This window comes from Hyperolius riggenbachi, chromosome 2 (assembly GCF_040937935.1).
Source record: "Hyperolius riggenbachi isolate aHypRig1 chromosome 2, aHypRig1.pri, whole genome shotgun sequence".
In the NCBI taxonomy this organism is placed as follows: Eukaryota; Metazoa; Chordata; class Amphibia; order Anura; family Hyperoliidae; genus Hyperolius; species Hyperolius riggenbachi.
Window position 1 is genome coordinate 92,590,231 of NC_090647.1, and position 20,252 is coordinate 92,610,482.

General features: G+C 43.0%; 1 protein-coding gene across 1 annotated transcript in view; it reads right to left on the reverse strand.

Moving 5' to 3' along the window:
- Positions 1-20,252, reverse strand: part of STARD13 (StAR related lipid transfer domain containing 13) — a 390,032-nt gene that overhangs the window by 349,943 nt on the left and 19,837 nt on the right. The window contains exon 2 of the mRNA XM_068267055.1: positions 191-325. Within this exon, the coding sequence (XP_068123156.1) occupies positions 191-325 (135 nt within the window). The remainder of the gene's footprint in view (positions 1-190; positions 326-20,252) is intronic.

Here is a 20,252-nt window from a genome sequence, read left to right on the forward strand (position 1 = left end):
TTGTTGTCCTAATAATGTGATACGATTGCTATTTCACCTGCTGACAATTTATAATATATTTGTATTGTACTACAACTTAATGCTTTACAAAAAGGTTTACAAAAAAAAAGAAGTCAGGAGCTCGCTATATAACCTAGAATGGTGGTACACACATTGCCATTGAGATGGACCAATAAAGAATACACTATACCTGGGCTGCCAGAAACTCTGGTGAGATACACAGTTGATTAGTGCCAGCACTGATGGCATCTTCAATGTCCACATTCAGCTGCTCCAGCTTCATCATGAGGCATGTCATGGATCTTGACCACTGTGACTTTTCTTCCTGAACGAGAAATACAATAACGTTTTAGCAGCCTCATTGCTTGGTGGTTTTGGTGACAGTGTGGCAGCTTGAATTACCATACCGTCTATCCATCCATCGAATTAGCATACCATCAGGTCAGTAAGATCAGTAAGAAGAAGGTCCTTCAACAAGACATATGATCACCAATGAGAAATGTTAAATACATTTGTAGTACTTATTTTAAAATGTACATGAAGTGGAGAACGTGGGAATCACATCATACTAGTATGGAAGTCAGGAAAAATTATTGTGGCATTAGCACATTATAATGATCAACTAATCCCAAAACTTAAAGCTATTTCTATCACTTCAACCATGTTGATAAGTGAATGTAAACAATGTATAAAAGCAAAGTGGTGGGGTGGCAGAATACATTTTTAATGGGCAAAATGGGCTTCCTAATCCCGTACAGCTTGCTTCCTCTTCCCTCTGGATTCAGCTGCTGGATGGGTCAGTCAGGAATGACCATGTGACACCCATAATAGGAAGAACAATAGTTGTAAGACTACATTTCCCAGACTCCTTGCTTTAAAATAAAAACATGTGTCTACATGTGAAGGCAGGATTTGAATTAAAGGAAGAAAGTGTTGACCAGCTGTAAGACTTGTTAGGAAACAGGTCTGAAGCCTAAATAGATACTGTATGTCGACAACAGGAAACAACAGCTAAACAATGGGTTACTCAAATTGAAAAGTCCCAACGTTAATGTTTGTAATTTACACCAATCAACATGACTGCTTTGTGAATTTGGCTCTTTCAGTTTGGTGTTTAGTTGGACTTTAAAGTGGACCTGAACTCAGAACTTCCTCTCTGCTCTAAAAGATAAGCATCAGCATAATAACCTTTAAAGAAAACACATTCTTTGCTACAGCTGATACAAAGCATGCAATAAATCTGTAGTTTATCTACTTCCTGCTTTCATGTAAGCAGACATAGTGTTAACATTCTGCATTTACAAATTAGCTGCTCTGCCGTGGCAAGAGCTGACACAGCTGAAGAGGTCACATTATAACTTGTGATTAGTCACAGATGAGGGGGAATTAGACATGCTAAACTCTCTAAACACATACAGGGTGCATTTCTCTAGGTTTTCCTTCTGTCCTGTGCAAGAGTTCAGGTCCACTTTAAAGAGAGAAGAACAGAGTACCTCTTCACCAATCCAGAGTTCAGAAGAAATGTAATTGGGTTTTTCCAGACTTTTTTCCAATATGGCAGCTTTATAATGTTCCCCTTTATAGTGCTGACAGGGTGGTAAGGCTGCCAGGCTGCTGGGTGCACCTTGCCAACATAGCAACAAAAGCTGTTTAGGTGATACCTTTAATGACTAACTGTTCAAGATTGCACATGAGGATGGCATTGCAGCCTGTGAATTCTTTTTGACCCATGGGCACCTCCCCACAGAATCAGTAATACCTCTCATGAGGTTCATCTTCACCCACAATTATTTCAACTTTGGCTGGAACATATACCTACAGAAGATGGGGACTAGTATGGGAACACGCTTTGCACCACAGTTTGGTGACCACCTGTTCATGGCTAAATTAGAAAACCATTTCTTGTCGGTCTGCACCCTTTAACCCCACTCCTACTACCTACCGCTTTATCGATGATATCCTTGTCATCTGGAATCGGGAGGAGCAGCTGCTCCAATTCCAAATTTCACCCCAACATCAAACTGAAAATGAACCGCTCCACCTCACACATACATTTTCTGGACACAACTATTCGGATCAAAAACAATTGTAATTAGACTGCGGCATACCAGAAGCCCACAGACTGGCACTCAAACCTTAGGAGTGACAGCTTTCACCCACCCCACTCCAAGCGATCGGGCATCTTTAGCAGAACCCTGCGTTACAACTGCATTTGCTTAAACTCCAGAGAAATGGACTTGCTCCTTTACAACCTCAAGAGGGACTTCTATAGTTTGATGTCTGCAGCCTTTGTTCAAAAAGATCAAATGAGGAAAGCCACCTGAATACCCAGGGTCCAGCTTCTGGAATACAGAGAGAAACAGTAGCCCGACAGAGTACCCTTAACATACCAACAACATCTTGGTGTGCTAGGAAAATAGCCATAGAGCTACAACCCATACTCCATAAGGACAACGGACTTAAGGCTTACCATATTAAGGGGGGGGGGGAATTTAAGCAAGGTAATGAAATAAGGACATGTGAATACCAGCTTATGAAACTGAGAAGTTTGAAGGACCGGCTTAATATCAAACCAGGCTTTGTGGTAAATTACAAGCCCTAGGAACATCAGCTTTATGATAAACTGTGAACCCCAGAAATAGCTGCCTTATGACAAACTGCTGAAACATCTACCTGACAGAAGAAATATAGGAACTCTTACACATCCTAATCTCCTGCAGGCCCATTGGCAGACCAACACATATGTTAAAAAGAACAAGCAACACCCATGCTAACCTCGAAATAAAAAACACATATATAAGTAGATAAATACTACTTCTACTTACATCACAGATGTATTGTGCTATCCACGTAATGATTCCTGTGAATTTTATATAGGAAAAGCAGAAAATCGTATTCTAGGCAGTGGCCATCTTGCCAAGCTAATGCTGACATCATATCCACCCTGACTCTTGTTTCCCGCCCTCCCTTCTCTTGCTCATTGTGTATTCATTAGCTGCCCTCCTCCCAGAGTCTTCAGACACTCCCACTGAGGTGTATACTAACAACTGCACTGTCTTTTTTTTATTTACACATCCAATCACTGAGTCACCTCAGCCTTGCTTATAAACACAAGTAATTAGAGGGTGTTTCTGATAAGCAGCTAGGCAGGGAAATAAATGGAAGAGGAGCATTCAACTCTTCGGCACTGTTTGGCACTAGGGCCAGTGCTCCTAAAGTATATGATAACTACAAACCATAACAGTAGAAAAAGTTTTGCACGTTTTGAATGCAGGATTAGCATCTTTATCACTTAATACACTCAGACCAGTTGCTGTTGAAATTTGATTTTTATGGAGACAATACCGCTTTAATGGACAACATGTACTCTCATTGTTTGATGCTGCCATTAGAACCAGACTACATGGGCACTACCATCTTGCTTGTGATGTCAGTACTATGCACAGCAGCTTGTGAATTTTCATGCGTTCTCACGTATGGCACACACAGAAACATCCAGGTTGTTGCCACTTCCTCCCAACTCTCTGCATTAAATCACTGGGTTCTTATTCAATTCACTTTTTCTCCTACGTTTTCTCTTAAGAGATCATTTTTCAACTTCTGTTTAGGCTGCACAGTGGCGTAGTGGATAGCACCCTTGTCTTGCACTTTTTATGTTGGATTGAGTTTGTCCCTACCTATTTTTTATGTGATGTGGGTCCAAGCTTTAAGACATACCAAAATGTATTTTATAACTCGTCATGATAAAAATGATACCACATGTACCTCATTTAGTAACAAACTGTTGGTGTGCTCTTCACAACTACACTGGACGTATATATACGTCCAGGTGTCATTAAGTGGTTTTAAAATAACTTCTTAGCGCTCTGCAACAGAAAAAGGACCAAAAAGTTCTGCCAAAATTATTCAGAGTATTTTCTTGCTTGCTGGTGGCATAAAAGCCAAATATTTTATTGATTAAGGGCCATATTCTATTCCTGAACTCGCCAGCGCTAAGCACTGGCGAGTTCTTAACTTAGGTGATGGGGGCATCGCCTAATCTAATTAAACTTTAGACCCCCCCAGGCGGAAAAGAACTCGCTTGGGCGATATAATCGCCCAGCGAGTTCCTAACACCGAATCCAATTACCCTTATCATGTCTCCGGGAAGCGATGCTTCCCGGCAGACATGAGTGTTACCTTAGACCTGCAAAAAGCAGGTCTAAACTAGCTAACGCACGTCGTCGCCGCAGCATCTGGGGGTCTTCTTTAATAAGGAGACCCCCAGAGCTCCCCGTCGGGTCGCCACACAGTTTAGAAGCCCCCGCGCAGCTCTGCACCGGCACCCCTGTTGGCATACATACCGCCGCAGATCACCCGCCGCCTCTCGCCGCAAAATCTGTCGCGTAATTACAGTGTATCTAACTAGCCAATAAAATGGCTCAGACAGCGGACCAACGGGGAGCCCAGGCTGCAGATTCAAAGATGCTTTGCCCGGGCTCCTTCTATGCGCACAGTAATTACAGTGTTAGATACACTGTAATTACACGACGGATTTTGCGGCGAGAGGCGGCGGGTGATCTGCGGCGGTATGTATGCCAACAGGGGTGCCGGTGCAGAGCTTTGCGGGGGCTTCTAAACTGTGCGGCGACCTGACGGGGAGCTCTGGGGGTCTCCTTATTAAAGGAGACCCCCAGATGCTTAGGCGGAAGATGGCGGCGGATGTTAGGCGGGCGAGTGCGCATGTGTGGGGAGTGAGGCCGTGGTGCTGATGGACAGCACCACAGCGTAAACCTCACTCCCCATCGCTCGGTAAAAGGGAGCATCGCTCAGGCTTTCGCCTGCGTAATGCTCCCTAACGATCGGCCATCGCGCGAAGGATATGGGCAATAGGATTTGCCGGTAATCCTCGCGCGATGGCAAGGTGATAAGTAGCTCGCATCTGCAAGCTACTTATCACCTTGAATAGGACTATAGTGTCACGAGATGAGAAAGAGTAGACCATGGGAGCTGTCCCACAGGGAAGGAGGTGGAGCCAGTGCTGGGCTTCAGGACAGGTACGTTTGTGACACCAGCACTCCTGGGCATAGGGGAGAAGCCACAATGGAAAAATCAACTTTTTCTGTATGTTAATTGTTTTCTCTAACAACACTCTGCCTACTTGGCAAAAGCTTTGGGAAAGCAGAATGCGCATAGATAATGTACCAGGCGCAAAACATGATTAGGAGGGAAGCAGAAGGAAACAACAATAACAAAAACCTTCATGCTGGTAAATGTGAGTGCAGTAATACAGCGAGTATCTCCGACAACTTACACCGAAGCAGAGGTACCGTTTCATTTCTCAGAATAATCTGAAGTTAATATGGTGTCAACATTCCAATGCACCTAAGACTGCCTGAAGGCAGAATTACTGTGAATTTCTCTACATTAGGACTCTCTGTTGCTTACAATCACAGTATTGAGTCAATAGTAGCGCGTCTGTCTAGATTTTATGCCTGTAAGTCTGAAACGTGACAAGCCCAATCTCTGCCAACACATCTTGACCTAAAATTCTGCAATAAGAGAAGAATAAGGAGCAATCTCAATAAGACGCTCTTGTTGAACGGGGTCAGAAAGTTAGCTGTTGGCTAAAACCATGAAAAAAATGTAATTAGGCAGCTAGGAGCGAGCCACCAACACATAAGGGTTATGAGAAACCTTCCAAGAGTTTGCCTCCGTCAGCTAAAACAAGGCCCAGTATGAAAGAAACATTGTTTTCCTCCAATTCCATTCATGTGTATTCCACTCAGCAGATTTTTATTTACATTTCATGTTTGTCTGTACTCATTTTACTGTGACTTCTGTGGGAAGCTTTATGTGTTGTTGGATAATAAGGTAAAAAAAGATTCTTCTTGTCACGAATGATGAATGAACTATAGTTAAATATGGGGTGATGTAAAGTAGAGTGCACATCTGTTCTTTCTGCAGAAGCTGTGGTCCCTTCGTTTATTTTATAAGGTCAACAGAACTACGTATATAAAGGTCTGTAAGTATACACATCTGAAAAGACTGTATACAGCAGTCCCTGGTGGTCTACAACAGGGTCTTCATCTCCAGACTAGTCTACCCTGCTTTGGTTGAATAGATGGAGGTAACTGTAGACTAGAGTGCAAATAAAAGCTACCACCCCACTTATGGCCCATACTCACGGGCAACTTTTTGGCCTGTCGCCAGCACACGTGAGCGTGTGCGCGACAGGCCGGTGACAGCTCATCGCCAGGTCCCTCCGCATACACACGGCGGAGGGACCTGGCAACTGATGCGGCGGAAGCTGTCGCTGTTGCTCCTTCCCCCGCCGGAAGCCCAATACATTTCTTATCTCGTTGCTGTCGCTAGTCCGCGTACTCACGTGGACTAGCGACAGTTCCGGCGGAGTTGCGGCGGCGACTGTCGCCAGGCGATTGACCACGCCAATCGCCTGGCGATATCAGCGACGAGCGACGGTTCGGGGTGCGCACCGTGCAACGCCGCATACTCACGGGCGACCTGTCGCTGCAACACGCGCGCGCCACGTGTTGCGGCGACATTTGTAGCCCATGAGTATGGGCCATTAGGCTACTAGCCAAATCAATTTTCACACCTCTAACTGGTGCTGCAATCACTCGTACAGTGAGACATCATCTGCTGCATGGTTGTCCACCTGGTTATATGGTTCAGCACTGCCTGTTCAGCAAGAGATCATTTGGCACAGTCCTTTTATAATGTTTGTTTCTCATAGAAGTGAATGGAATAAGATAAGAAAAACGAGCGGAAGATAAGAGAATCAAGCGCAGAATCAAGCAGAAAAAACGATCAGGTGGAAAATCGAGCGGAAAAACATATCATGTGTACCCAGCATTATTCTGCTGTTACTAGGCTTTCTGATGATCGTTCTGTAAGTTTATACCTGCAACCTCTATGGACTCCAGACCTGAACACTGTTCTTGTGACTCCTGGCATCAGAGCGAATAGTCAGACATGTATTTTCCATAACAAATCTTGACACGCATCCTAATTCGTTTTTAGAAATACTAATAATAATGCTGTATACTTTGATTGCTGCTCACCATAGCACTTTTATGGCTGGAACTAAAATACCAGTGTTTGACTATGACCAATATGTTGTTATCACAATGGCTTATTAACTATATGCTGTATTAGTGATGACTCTTTTGTATCACCCGTTTTTTTTACGGTACACGTTGTACTTGTTTGTAATTGATCTGTTTTAAACTCAATAAAATGGAATTGTTAAAAAAAAAAGAATACCAGACCAGAGTTTGAAATGACCTTGTTGCTGATTTTTCTTGTTTAACTTACCCGGAATACTACCTGCTCTATCCCTGCTGTCACCTTTCTTTTTGCATCTGTCGTTTGTGTTGGATCTGAAGTCAAAGGAGAACTATGCTAAAAAAAACTGTAAAATGTAAACTGCGTATGTACACAGATATAAGATGTACTTTTGCCCTATAGCAAATTGCACTGAAATTGACTTTCTTCTTTTGTAGGTGTCACTAACTGTAGGAACCATTCATCTGATGGCTCAGAACCTCTCAATGATTTTGGACTAATACATCTGTACATCTCCTTAAAAAGAGGAACTCCAGCCTAAACAAACATACTGTCATTAAGTTACATTAGTTATGTTAATTAAAATAGATAGGTAATATAATCTCTTATTCACTCTGTTTTAACAGAACAGGCAAATGTTTGATTTCATGATGGCAGCCATCTTTTTGGTTGAAAGGAGGAGACAGGGAGCATGAGACACAGTTCCAACTGTCATGTGTCCTGAGCACCTCTCCCAGTTGCTAGGCAACGTGAATAACAACATAGGAAATCCCATCATGCTCTGCACAGCATCAGGGAAAAAAACAGGGCTTTTTTTCTTTGATGGGTGGAGCTTAGATAAAAAATGCAGCTAAAAATTATGCTTTGGTAAGAAAAACAAAGTTCTGATGCTGTGAAACTGTTAAAGATACACCAAGCCTTTTCAGTTCTGCTGAGTAGATTTTTAGTCCGGAGGTTCACTTTGAGGAGGATTCTCATGGTGTCCTGTATTTTTGAAAGAACTTGGTGTGAACAGCAGTGGATCTGTCCAGCTGCAGCAACAGTGTGCCGCGAGTAGGCAGGCCAGCTGGCATCTTTGCTTTTGAAAAAAAAAAGGAAACCTTGAGAATCCCATTGAAGAGATTTACTAGTCCAAAACCTTGTCAGTAAGAGGTCCAGATGAATAATACTTAATGTAAGTGGTATATAGGTAGGGGGGGGGGGGGGGGACATTAACAGTGGATTTTATTCAGGAACAGATGTTCACACTTGCTTTAAATTTGACAGTTTTTCATCATAGTACTCCTTTAAAAAGACACTGAAGTGAAAAAATTCTGATATAATGATTTGTATATGTACTACAGCTAAGAAATAAAACCTTAGGAGCAGAGTTAAGAAACTCCAGTTGTTATCTATGCAAAAAAGCCATTGAGCTCCACGACTTTCAAAGTCGCAGAGAGCTCTGTCTTCTGAAGCTTGTTTTCTCAACTGTCAGTCATTGTATCTTCTTTTTCTCTCCAGAGGACAGGTCAATAGTTCATAAAACTGTAAAATCATTTAGAATGCTCAGTAGTGTGTAAACTGCAAATATTAGAGAATGATGCAATTAAAAAAAAAACCACTATATAACTGAGAATAAAAAATATGACAATATTTTCTTTGCAACTAATCTTCTAGTAATTATCTGTACTACACAACCAATTCATTATATCATCATTTTTTTTCCGTTTCAGTGTCTCTTTAAGTTCTGAGACTGATACGGCTTTTCGGATCTTTGAATGAGCTTGGGGGACATCTATACACATGCTCAATTTTCAGCCAAAGCAACCACAAACAGCTGCATCGGCCAACTTAACATTCCTGGCGGCTGCGCAGGAGGATTTCTCAGGCCCTGCTGTGCCGATTTGCGTAATTTTTTTTTATTACACGCAGCTAGCACTTTGACCCCGTGCGCAGCCAGGCCAATCAGTGCCATGCAGCGGTGAGGGGTGGATCGGGACTCCCTCTGACGTCACGACGTCGATGACGTCGGCGACGTCATCCCGATCGTCGCCATGGCGACGGGGGAAGCCCTAAAGGAAATCCTGTTCAGAACGGGATTTTCTTATGGGCAAGCATGCCGGCGGCGATCGGAGGGGTGGGAGGGACGCCGCAGGGAGGGGGGCATCATGTAGCTGGCACTAGGCTAGCTACATGATAGAAAAAAAAAATAGCAAAAAAAGCCGCCAGGGGGGTTAATATAGATTGTGCACACATTTTTAACTACCTATCGCAAACTGGATGTTTATACGCATCCATTTTTTTTTTCCATTGCCACAAACAGGACATACAGGCGTGTCCTGTCAATCAGCAGCAGCTGCTCACAAGCATATGCTCTTGCTGTGCGTTCGTGGCGGGAATCACTTCAATGTTTGGTGAATGCAAACATGGGTTCCCAAAACCTATCAAAATGCCTGATGAATTAATCCTCCTGACTTCAAGATATAGATCATTTAAGTGTGATAAGCAGTGATAAAGTTTTGGCTATTTGGACATTGCGGTGTGTCGCAATCAGCGATGGCAGCTATTAATTCACCCGACGGGAAAACGCCAGCTCCCGACGATTAAAAGCTCTTGGGTACGTTGTACCGCAGCGCATCGAAACGCAACGTCGGGTGTGAAAAGTAAAATGAAAGTCTATGGACTTTCATTTTACCTTGGTTAACGTAAAGTATTCCCTTTGCTTTAAAGAGACTCTGTAACAAAAATTGCATCCTGTTTTTTATCATCCTACAAGTTCCAAAAGCTATTCTAATGTGTTCTGGCTTACTGCAGCACTTTGTACTATCACAGTCTCTGTAATAAATCAATGTATCTTTCCCTTGTCAGACTTGTCAGCCTGTGTCTGGAAGGCTGCCAAGTTCTTCAGTGTTGTGGTTCTGCTATGCACTCCCCCCTCAGGGGGGAAAGAAACACACAAATGATCTCTTGAGATTCAAAAGGAATGCTGTATACAGCCTGCTTGTGTATGGATGTATTTTCTATGTGTGGACATACTGTACATCAACCTACTTCCTGTTTTGGTGGCCATTTTGTTTGTTTATAAACAAACTTTTTAAAACTGTTTTTAACCACTTTTAATGCGGCGGGGAGCGGCGAAATTGTGACAGAGGGTAATAGGAGATGTCCCCTAACGCACTGGTATGTTTACTTTTGTGCGATTTTAACAATACAGATTCTCTTTAAAGAGACACTGAAGCGAAAAAAATTATGATATTATGATTTGTATGTGTAGTACAGCTAAGAAATAAAACATTAACCACTTCACCACTGAGGGGTTTTACCCCCTGACCACCAGAGCAATTTTCACCTTTCAGCGCTCCTTCCATTCATTCGTCTATAACTTTATCATTACTTATCGCAATGAAATGAACTATATCTTGTTTTTTCCGCCACCAATTAGGCTTTCTTTAGGTGGGACATTATGCCAAGAATTATTTTTTTCTAAATGTGTTTTAATGGGAAAATAGGAAAAATGTGGGGAAAAAAAAAATATTTTTCAGTTTTCGGCCATTATAGTTTTTAAATAATGCATGCTACTGTAATTAAAACCCATGAAATTTATGTGCCCTTTTGTCCCGGTTATAAAACCGTTTAAATTATGTCCCTATCACAATGTTTGGCGCCAATATTTCATTTGGAAATAAAGGTGCATTTTTTTCAGTTTTGCGTCCATCCCTAATTACAAGCCCATAGTTTATAAAGTAACAGTGTTATACCCTCTTGACTTAAATATTTAAAAAGTTCAGTCCCTAAGGTAACTAATTATGTATTTTTTTTAATTGTAAATTTTTGAATTTTTTTTTAATTACAAAAAAAAAAAAATGGGGAGTGTGGGAGGTAATGAGTTAATTTTGTGTGTAAAAGTCATTTATTTGTATGTGAAAAATGTGTAGGGTGTAGTTTACTATTTGGCCACAAGATGGCCACAGTAACTTTTTGCTTTATTGCGACCTCCAAGCCTCCTTCCGGAAGCTTGGAGGAAGAATAAGGAGGCTGGACACGTGAGTTTCTTCTCACAATGATCGCGCTGCCCATAGGAGAGCAGCGGGTCATTGTGGGGCTTAGATCAACGAACGGGAATGGATTTTCCCGTTCATTAATCTCCGGGCGAGCGGGCGGCGGCGGTTTTACTAGCGGCGGGCGGCGTGTTTACGAGCGGGAGCGCGGACAGCGTCGGGAACGCGGAAAGTACGTGTTTCTCCGTCCCTGGTTTTTAAAGGATGGAAAAAGGGGCGGAGAAATACGTACGCGCGGGGGTAAAGTGGTTAAGATCAGATACATCAGTGTAATTGTTTCCAGTACAGGAAGAGTTGAGAAACTCCAGTTGTTATTTCTATGCAAACAAGCCATTAAGCTCTCCGACTAAAGCCCATATGCAATTCACTTTTTCACCTGAGTTTTCTCCTAGGGGATAATTTTTTATCTTCAATTTAAAGTAACTTTTCAGTACTTTGCAATGGAAAAAGTACCAAAAAATAGGTAAAAAGTACTGTTAAAATTATTTTGAGTATTTGTTTGCTTGCTGGTAGTTTAAAGGGCATTTTATTTCCAAGTTTGAAAATTACACCTAGGAGAAAACTCAGGTGAAAAAGGAAATTGCATATGGGCCTAAGTCTTAGTCGTGGAGAGGGCTGTTATCTGACTTTTATTATCTCAACTGTAAAGCCCCATCTACACGATGGGACATTGCAGCGATCCGGCGACTCGATTAGCCGCCAGATCGCCTCTTCCGCGTGCCCGCCGCGTCCCCGCTCGCCGCGCGTGCACCGGCATCAATACCCGCTCGATTCCCGCTCGTCCCCGCGCCGCGCCGCTTATCTTCCGCTCGATTCCCTGCCATTGTCCCCTAGCGGGGAGCGAGCAGGGAATCGGCGGAAGCAAGATCCGTCCTGTCGGATCTTATCAATCGAGCCGCATCAGCGGCTCGATTGATAAGGAGCATCGCGGCCGCATCTACGCGTGTAGATGCGGCTTGAGTGAACTGTTTACTTTTTCTCTGCTCGAGGAGAGGTCATTACTTCACAGACTGCTCTGAAAGACTCATTTTGAATGCTGAGTGTTGTGTAATCTGCACATATTATAGAATGATGCAATGTTAGAAAAAACACTATATACCTGAAAATAAAAGTATGAGAATATTTTCTTTGCTGCTAATCTTCTAGTAATTATTCATAGTACACAACCAATTCACTATATCATATTTTTTTTCGCTTCAGTGTCTCTTTAAAACGCTGGAAATGAGTTCTAATGTGTAAGGGCCCTCAATCTTCATCATTTTTTGCAGGTGTCTACAGACACCTATCCTTGTACCATTATCAACAATCAGAGAAAGAACATGTGTGCATCAACCAAGTGAACCTGACAAATCTGGCTTTGCAAATTTGGCCTATTGGCTAATCACGAGACATTGCTCATGCAAATAAGCATTTGCTTTCGCATGCCTAAATATGCAGGGTCAAAACCAAAAACCGCAAAACAATCGCCCTGCGGGAATTAGTTCATGCTATACAGCACTATCCAGGGGCGCCACGAGGAGGCTTCCCATTGCCCCCATACAACCGGGGGGCCGCGGGGGTCCCAGGCACTCTCACCGCCTGGAACCCACACAGCGGCACCCCGGAGGCGGAGGCTGGGGGGTGCAGGCGATCTCCCCAGCGTGGCCAGCGCCGGGAAGAGCCGCCCGCACACACCTCCCAAGATTAAAAACAGGCACTTACCTCAACGTCCATTGCGTTCTGCTGTATGCGCATAACCTGGGCGCGACACATAAGGGGCGGACAGGCGCAAATAGCCTGCTCCAGGGCTCTCACCTCCTAAAACAAGCCACTCACTACCTGCCCTCAGAAAAAAGAAATGCAATGCTAACTACAATCAGAGAAAGAACATGTGTGCATCAACCAAGTGAACCTGACAAATCTGGCTTTGCAAATTTGGCCTATTGGCTAATCACGAGACATTGCTCATGCAAATAAGCATTTGCTTTCGCATGCCTAAATATGCAGGGTCAAAACCAAAAACCGCAAAACAATCGCCCTGCGGGAATTAGTTCATGCTATACAGCACTATCCAGGGGCGCCACGAGGAGGCTTCCCATTGCCCCCATACAACCGGGGGGCCGCGGGGGTCCCAGGCACTCTCACCGCCTGGAACCCACACAGCGGCACCCCGGAGGCGGAGGCTGGGGGGTGCAGGCGATCTCCCCAGCGTGGCCAGCGCCGGGAAGAGCCGCCCGCACACACCTCCCAAGATTAAAAACAGGCACTTACCTCAACGTCCATTGCGTTCTGCTGTATGCGCATAACCTGGGCGCGACACATAAGGGGCGGACAGGCGCAAATAGCCAGTACAGGAAGAGTTGAGAAACTCCAGTTGTTATTTCTATGCAAACAAGCCATTAAGCTCTCCGACTAAAGCCCATATGCAATTCACTTTTTCACCTGAGTTTTCTCCTAGGGGATAATTTTTTATCTTCAATTTAAAGTAACTTTTCAGTACTTTGCAATGGAAAAAGTACCAAAAAATAGGTAAAAAGTACTGTTAAAATTATTTTGAGTATTTGTTTGCTTGCTGGTAGTTTAAAGGGCATTTTATTTCCAAGTTTGAAAATTACACCTAGGAGAAAACTCAGGTGAAAAAGGAAATTGCATATGGGCCTAAGTCTTAGTCGTGGAGAGGGCTGTTATCTGACTTTTATTATCTCAACTGTAAAGCCCCATCTACACGATGGGACATTGCAGCGATCCGGCGACTCGATTAGCCGCCAGATCGCCTCTTCCGCGTGCCCGCCGCGTCCCCGCTCGCCGCGCGTGCACCGGCATCAATACCCGCTCGATTCCCGCTCGTCCCCGCGCCGCGCCGCTTATCTTCCGCTCGATTCCCTGCCATTGTCCCCTAGCGGGGAGCGAGCAGGGAATCGGCGGAAGCAAGATCCGTCCTGTCGGATCTTATCAATCGAGCCGCATCAGCGGCTCGATTGATAAGGAGCATCGCGGCCGCATCTACGCGTGTAGATGCGGCTTGAGTGAACTGTTTACTTTTTCTCTGCTAGAGGAGAGGTCATTACTTCACAGACTGCTCTGAAAGACTCATTTTGAATGCTGAGTGTTGTGTAATCTGCACATATTATAGAATGATGCAATGTTAGAAAAAACACTATATACCTGAAAATAAAAGTATGAGAATATTTTCTTTGCTGCTAATCTTCTAGTAATTATTCATAGTACACAACCAATTCACTATATCATATTTTTTTTCGCTTCAGTGTCTCTTTAAAACGCTGGAAATGAGTTCTAATGTGTAAGGGCCCTCAATCTTCATCATTTTTTGCAGGTGTCTACAGACACCTATCCTTGTACCATTATCAGACCCTTAGCAAGCAACCTGCCTTCTTTTCCCACCAAATACTATACATTTGTGTGTATCAGCACAGAGCATCAGCAGCCATTTTTTGAACACTAGTTCTTGAGTTTTATACTTGGCTTCCACATCAGAGGTGTGAAATTTATAGCCAGACTTCTTCAGACTGTAGATGTGTGTAATGGAGTCCAACTGGTTTCTGCCAGGTCTTAGCTAATAAAGTCAATGCTCATCTCCAGAGGGAAAGTCAGCATGATACATCTGTTATCTTCCGTACCAAATTTTGATCCTCAGCGTTGCCTGCTACTTTGTGTTTCTGCAGAAGAGCTTGGACAACACATCTGGAACCATCTGTCTTCTTTGAAATTTTTGTTACAGACGTTGTTGCAGTAAGGTCACCCTGTGTCCCACTGTTGCTCTCAGTCTTGTCACAGGGAAATATTTTTGGCATTTAAGGGTCTTCAGTGATCTAAATTTGTTAGTAGAATGAGACTTTTCATTTTGATTCTGTTTGATACAATAATTGTGTTTTAATCTCCACGTACCTATAATTCGTACCCGTTTGGCATAAATACCCAGGTCTTAGTAAAGTAGTAGGGTGGTAACACCACATTCTCATGTTGAAGGTTGTCAATTGATCAATTTTAAAAAGGATGGTTTAGTGAACTGCAACGGAATGGATGAGAATGGATGTGAATGGGCCCAATATTAATCAATGGATCCGTTCACATTACTCCATTCCAACGGATCCATTTGGTCCGTTCCACCGCATGGACCACAAGTTTTTACACAAATCTTTTTTCCATTCGTTCCAGTGTGAACAGGCCTAACATTTTGAAATAGTGTGTGTGTGTAATAAGAGCCCCCCAGGTGCTCAGAGATTGAATACAATATACAATCATGACCTTGGGCTCGATTCACTAACTGGTGCTAAGTGTTAGCACGGCAGTGGAAAGCCGCTTTGCACGTGCAAACTACTTAGCACCCAAGTTTGCACGTGCAAAGCCTTTACATGTGATAATTGAGTTATCATGCTTTAGTGAATCTATCCCCATGGGCATAACAATCACCCCTGCGACCCCTGCCATTACAGGGGGGCCTGGGGGCTTTGGGGGGTCCCTCCTCCTTTCTCCCCAACCGCAAGTGTAGCCAATTATCAACAAAACCTCTCTTTTCGTTCACAAAAACCATCCCTGTCACCTCTTCCTGCCATGTAGAATAGAGATTAGAGAGAGCATGTGTAATTTTCCTGCTTCTAGACACTGCTTCACAGCAGACCACTCTCTCCTACCATTTGCTGGCTCCCGATAATGTGACTCGCATGGGGTTCTGTGACCAAGGGGGTCCCATGCTATCATTATTTGCAGGGGGGCCCTATTAACTCTAGTTACGCCTCTGATCATAACCTTAAGGGGCCCATACACCTAACGATTTTTCCGCTGATATACAGCAGATTCGACCACTGTGATCGAATCTGCTGTGAAATAGTTGCACAAACGCTGACAGAACGATCGTTCCCGTCGATCCGTCCGTGCGGAAGATTTCGATCGGTCGCCGGTGGGTCGGTAGTGCACGATAGTGGCGTTCGAAGGTCCGACGACCGACGCTAGCAGCAATACATTACCTGCTCCAACAGCACGAGTCCCCGCTGTCACCACTGCTCCTTCTCTGCTGGGTTCTGGGTTCCTGACCGGCTGGCTTCACTTACTTCCTGTCCCGACAGGAAGTTTAAACAGTAGAGCGCCCTCTACTGTTTAAACTTCCCCGGACAGGAAGTGAAGCCAGCCGGTCCGGAACCCAGCGGAGAAGAAGACAGCGGAGACCGGGGGACTCGCGCCGGCCAGATCAGGTAATGTATAGCTGCCGGGGGGTGGCGGCAGCAGCAGCTTCACAGATTGTGATCGGTTTCATGCTGAATTCGATTCACAATCTGTTTGCAGTAAAGGCAGCCATACGATCCCTGGCTACCTTTACACATTCATAGCACAGCTTTATCCTAAATGACTATGCAGGACACAAACATTTCAATATCAGGCTTGACCTGATAATAGTTACACATCTTTCTTATAATGAAATAGAGCCATCTAGTGGCACAAGAAAGAATTTACCATTTGTAAAGTGTCAAAAGTATTTTCAGTCAATAGTCACAGTTTGTATTGTTCATGAAAAAAGTGTGCAATATAAAACATTATTATATATTAAAGAAACAATTTGATATTTTCAGAATTTAGGATAACATTACCGGAATACAATGCACAGGTATGAAGAGGTCAAACAACACACAAAGCAAAGTCACAGATTACATCATAAAAGTGACGCTCCCAATATAGTTCACCCTTTAAGTTATACACTGGGAAACAAGAGTTCTTAACTGCAAGATGCATTAGTTCAGGGGTAGGGAACCTATGGCTCGGAGCTAAATGTGGCTCATTTGATGGCTACATCTGGCTCACAGTTAGGGGATGATTCACTAAGCTACACTGCTCAAGCAGCGCAGCTTAGTGTGGCAGCGCAAGTAACATTTTCAAAGTAGGCACACTTCTGCTGTAGCATGCACTACTAATTTATTTGCGCTCCCCAAAACGAACAGCTGCTCCAATTGTACCATTAGTACCATTACCATACCTGGCCCCTTTGGTCTCTTCTAGGTTTTCCTTGGATAACATTAACATTACATTAACTTTTTGGACTTTCAGACATTCTACTTAAATTCGAATCTCTTGCATATTCTATCCAAACTAATCTGTTCAGTTGCGGATATATTTATTGGCCGACGCAAATATACATTTTTTTGTATAGTTTTATAATAAACTAACAATTTAATTGTACCTGTTTTGCCCTTGTTACCTGAGTATTCTGATCTATGTTAAGAACTCTATGTTCTCAAATAGAGACACACTACCGCATGGTCTTATTTTATAAATTCTCGATTTGTTAGCTAGGTTGCAAATAACCGTTTACTTTCGTTTAGCAATAGTTAGTTCTGAGGTCTCTTCCCCTCATAAATACGGAGAGTAGTGGCAGCGTTACCCTCGATTTCCAGGGCAAAATTGATAACTTTATTTTGCTGATTGTATTATTTAGTGGCACACCAACCAATCTTAAACATTTACTGTACTCACGGTGGATTCGCCTCTACAAGTCTCTAGTGGATAAGACCTGTATGGCAACTGTGGCATAGTATGATGGGATTGGATCTTGGCTCTTCCTGTTCAGTAAGCCAGCATCCAATTTATTGAGGAGTCCTTGGGCAAGACTCCCTAACACTGCTACTGCCTATAGCGCACACCCTAGTGACTGCAGCTCTTATGCTTTGGGTGCGCCAGTAGAAAAGCGCAATATAAATGTTCTGTGTTTTGTCTTGTCTTGAAGGGAAAGACCACAGGCGAGGGGTACAGACATGACATCACGGGCCATACTAATTACAAAGATGCACCTAACATGCTGGAGGTATTTTTAGCATCGGCTCCTCCATCAAGTCCAGATCGTTATCCTTCTAAAAATTTTATTGGCTCGTTTTAGTTTATGCACCTGTCAATCATGATGGAGACTGACCTAAATGACAGCCATACGAGAAGATTTATAGTATAATGCATCAGGTTACAAATTCCAAGAGAACAGGGAGCCTAAGTATACCAACACCATCCAAATGTCATGCTAGACAAGATTAGCTGTAACTTGACTTATTTTCCTGTGTTCTAGCGCATTTCTAGTCTTTACTTGTCAATGGAGATAGCTATTTGACAGCTGAAATAAATGATTCTTTCTAAGAATGTATTATGTCACTGCCATGGAGTTCACTGCTTCGATTGAAGAATCAATGGCTTGTCATTTTTTATTACCAAGAAAAACTTCAGATTTACACAAACATGAAATATCTGCATAAATAAATATAACAGCCCTGAAGGAAGCAAGAGGAGAATTCAGGAAACACCATTCTAAGGTGGAATTCAGGAAACACCATCCTAATGTGGAAGTCAAGGTTAAAGTACAGTGAGGAATATAAGTATTTGAACACCCTGCGATTCTGCAAGTTCTCCCACTTAGAAATCACGGAGGTGTCTGAAATTCACACTGTAGGTGCATTCCCACTGTGAGAGGCTGCATTTTAAAAACACATTCAGCAAATCACATTGTATGATTTTTAAATAATGTATTTGGCAATCAGCATGAATTCTGGCTCTCAAAGACCTGTTACTCTACCTTAAAAAGTCCACCTCTACTCCACTGATTAATCTAAATTAGTAGCTCCTGTCTGCGCTCTTTATTTTTTGACTTAACACGTCAGCTTTAGTGGAAAAATGCAAAGGAGTACTTAGACATTAACTGCATGCAGGCACAATTAAATAAGCAGTAACATAAAAAAAAGTGATGAAACAATATAAAGGAATAACCGAGGACGGATACACAGCATCCATGGTAGAAATATAAAGAATAAGCACATTAAAAAATGGAAAATGTACTAATAAGCGACATGTTCGGTAGAAGAATGGATAAGTGAAACAAACCCATAACATAAGATGACGAGGGCCCAATGGGGCCACTATAATACCGCCAGATAACCATACAATAACACCACAAAAAAGAAATGAATCCAATAAAATAATACCAAAAATATGAGGAAACATACAACCTAGCAAACCAGCTATAGAGCTCTAATGCGGGTATACCTGTCTGAGCTCTTTAAAGAGAACCTGTACTGAGTAAAAATATTTAAAATAAGCACATGAGGTAACTTCAAATGAACATTAAATAGTTACCTTGCCATCAGTTCCTCTCAGAAGCTCACCATTTATTTCTGACAATCCCTTCCAGTTCTGACAATATTTTGTCAGATCTGAAATATATCAGTTGCTGTCAGTAAAATATCAGTTGCTGTCAGTTATAGCTGAAAGGAAAACTGATGTACCAGGTAATGTTTATGTTTCCCTATGGCTCAAGTGGGCGATGTTACAGTTTAACTGTATGCTGACCAGAAAGCTGTTATGGGTAATGGCTATTTTCAAAATGGAGGACGGAAAATTCCCTTGATTACAGTGAACAAACAGGACGTGGGAGAGGAGAAAGAAACTGAGGAGTAGACTACACGGGAGGTAAGTGTGACTTGTGTATGCTTATTTTGACTTTTATTTTCAGTTCAGGTTTTCTTTAAAGACAACTGTCCACTTCGCAGTTAGTCAGACTCCAACTACTACCATGGGCAAGACCAAAGAGCTGTCAAACGACACCAGAGACAAAATTGTGTACCTCCACAAGGCTGGAAAGGGCTACGGGGGAATTGCCAAGCAGCTTTGTGAAAATAGATCAACTGTTGAAGCAATTGTTAGAAGATGGAAAATGCTAAAGATGACTGTCAGTCTGCCTCAGACTGGGGCTCCATGCAAGATTTCACATTGAGGGGTATCACTGATGATAAGAAAGTTGAGGAATTAGCCCAGAACTACAAGGGAGGAGCTGGTCAATGACATGAAGAGAGCTGGGACCACAGTTTCAAAGGTCACTGTTAGTTGAACACTACGTCGTCATGGTTTAAAATCATGCATTGCATGGAAGGTTCCCCTGCTCAAGTCATCACATGTCCAGGCCTGTCTGAAGATTGCCAATGACCATCTGGATGATCCAGAGGAGGCATGGGAGAAAGTCATGTGGTCACTTGAGACCAACGTAGAACGTTTTGGTCTACACTTCACTCGCCGTGTTTGGAGGAAAAATAAAGATGAGTTGCATCCCAAGAAAACCACCCCTAGTGTGAAGCATAGGGGTGGTAACATCATGCTTTGGGGGTGCTTTTCTGCAAAAGGGACAAG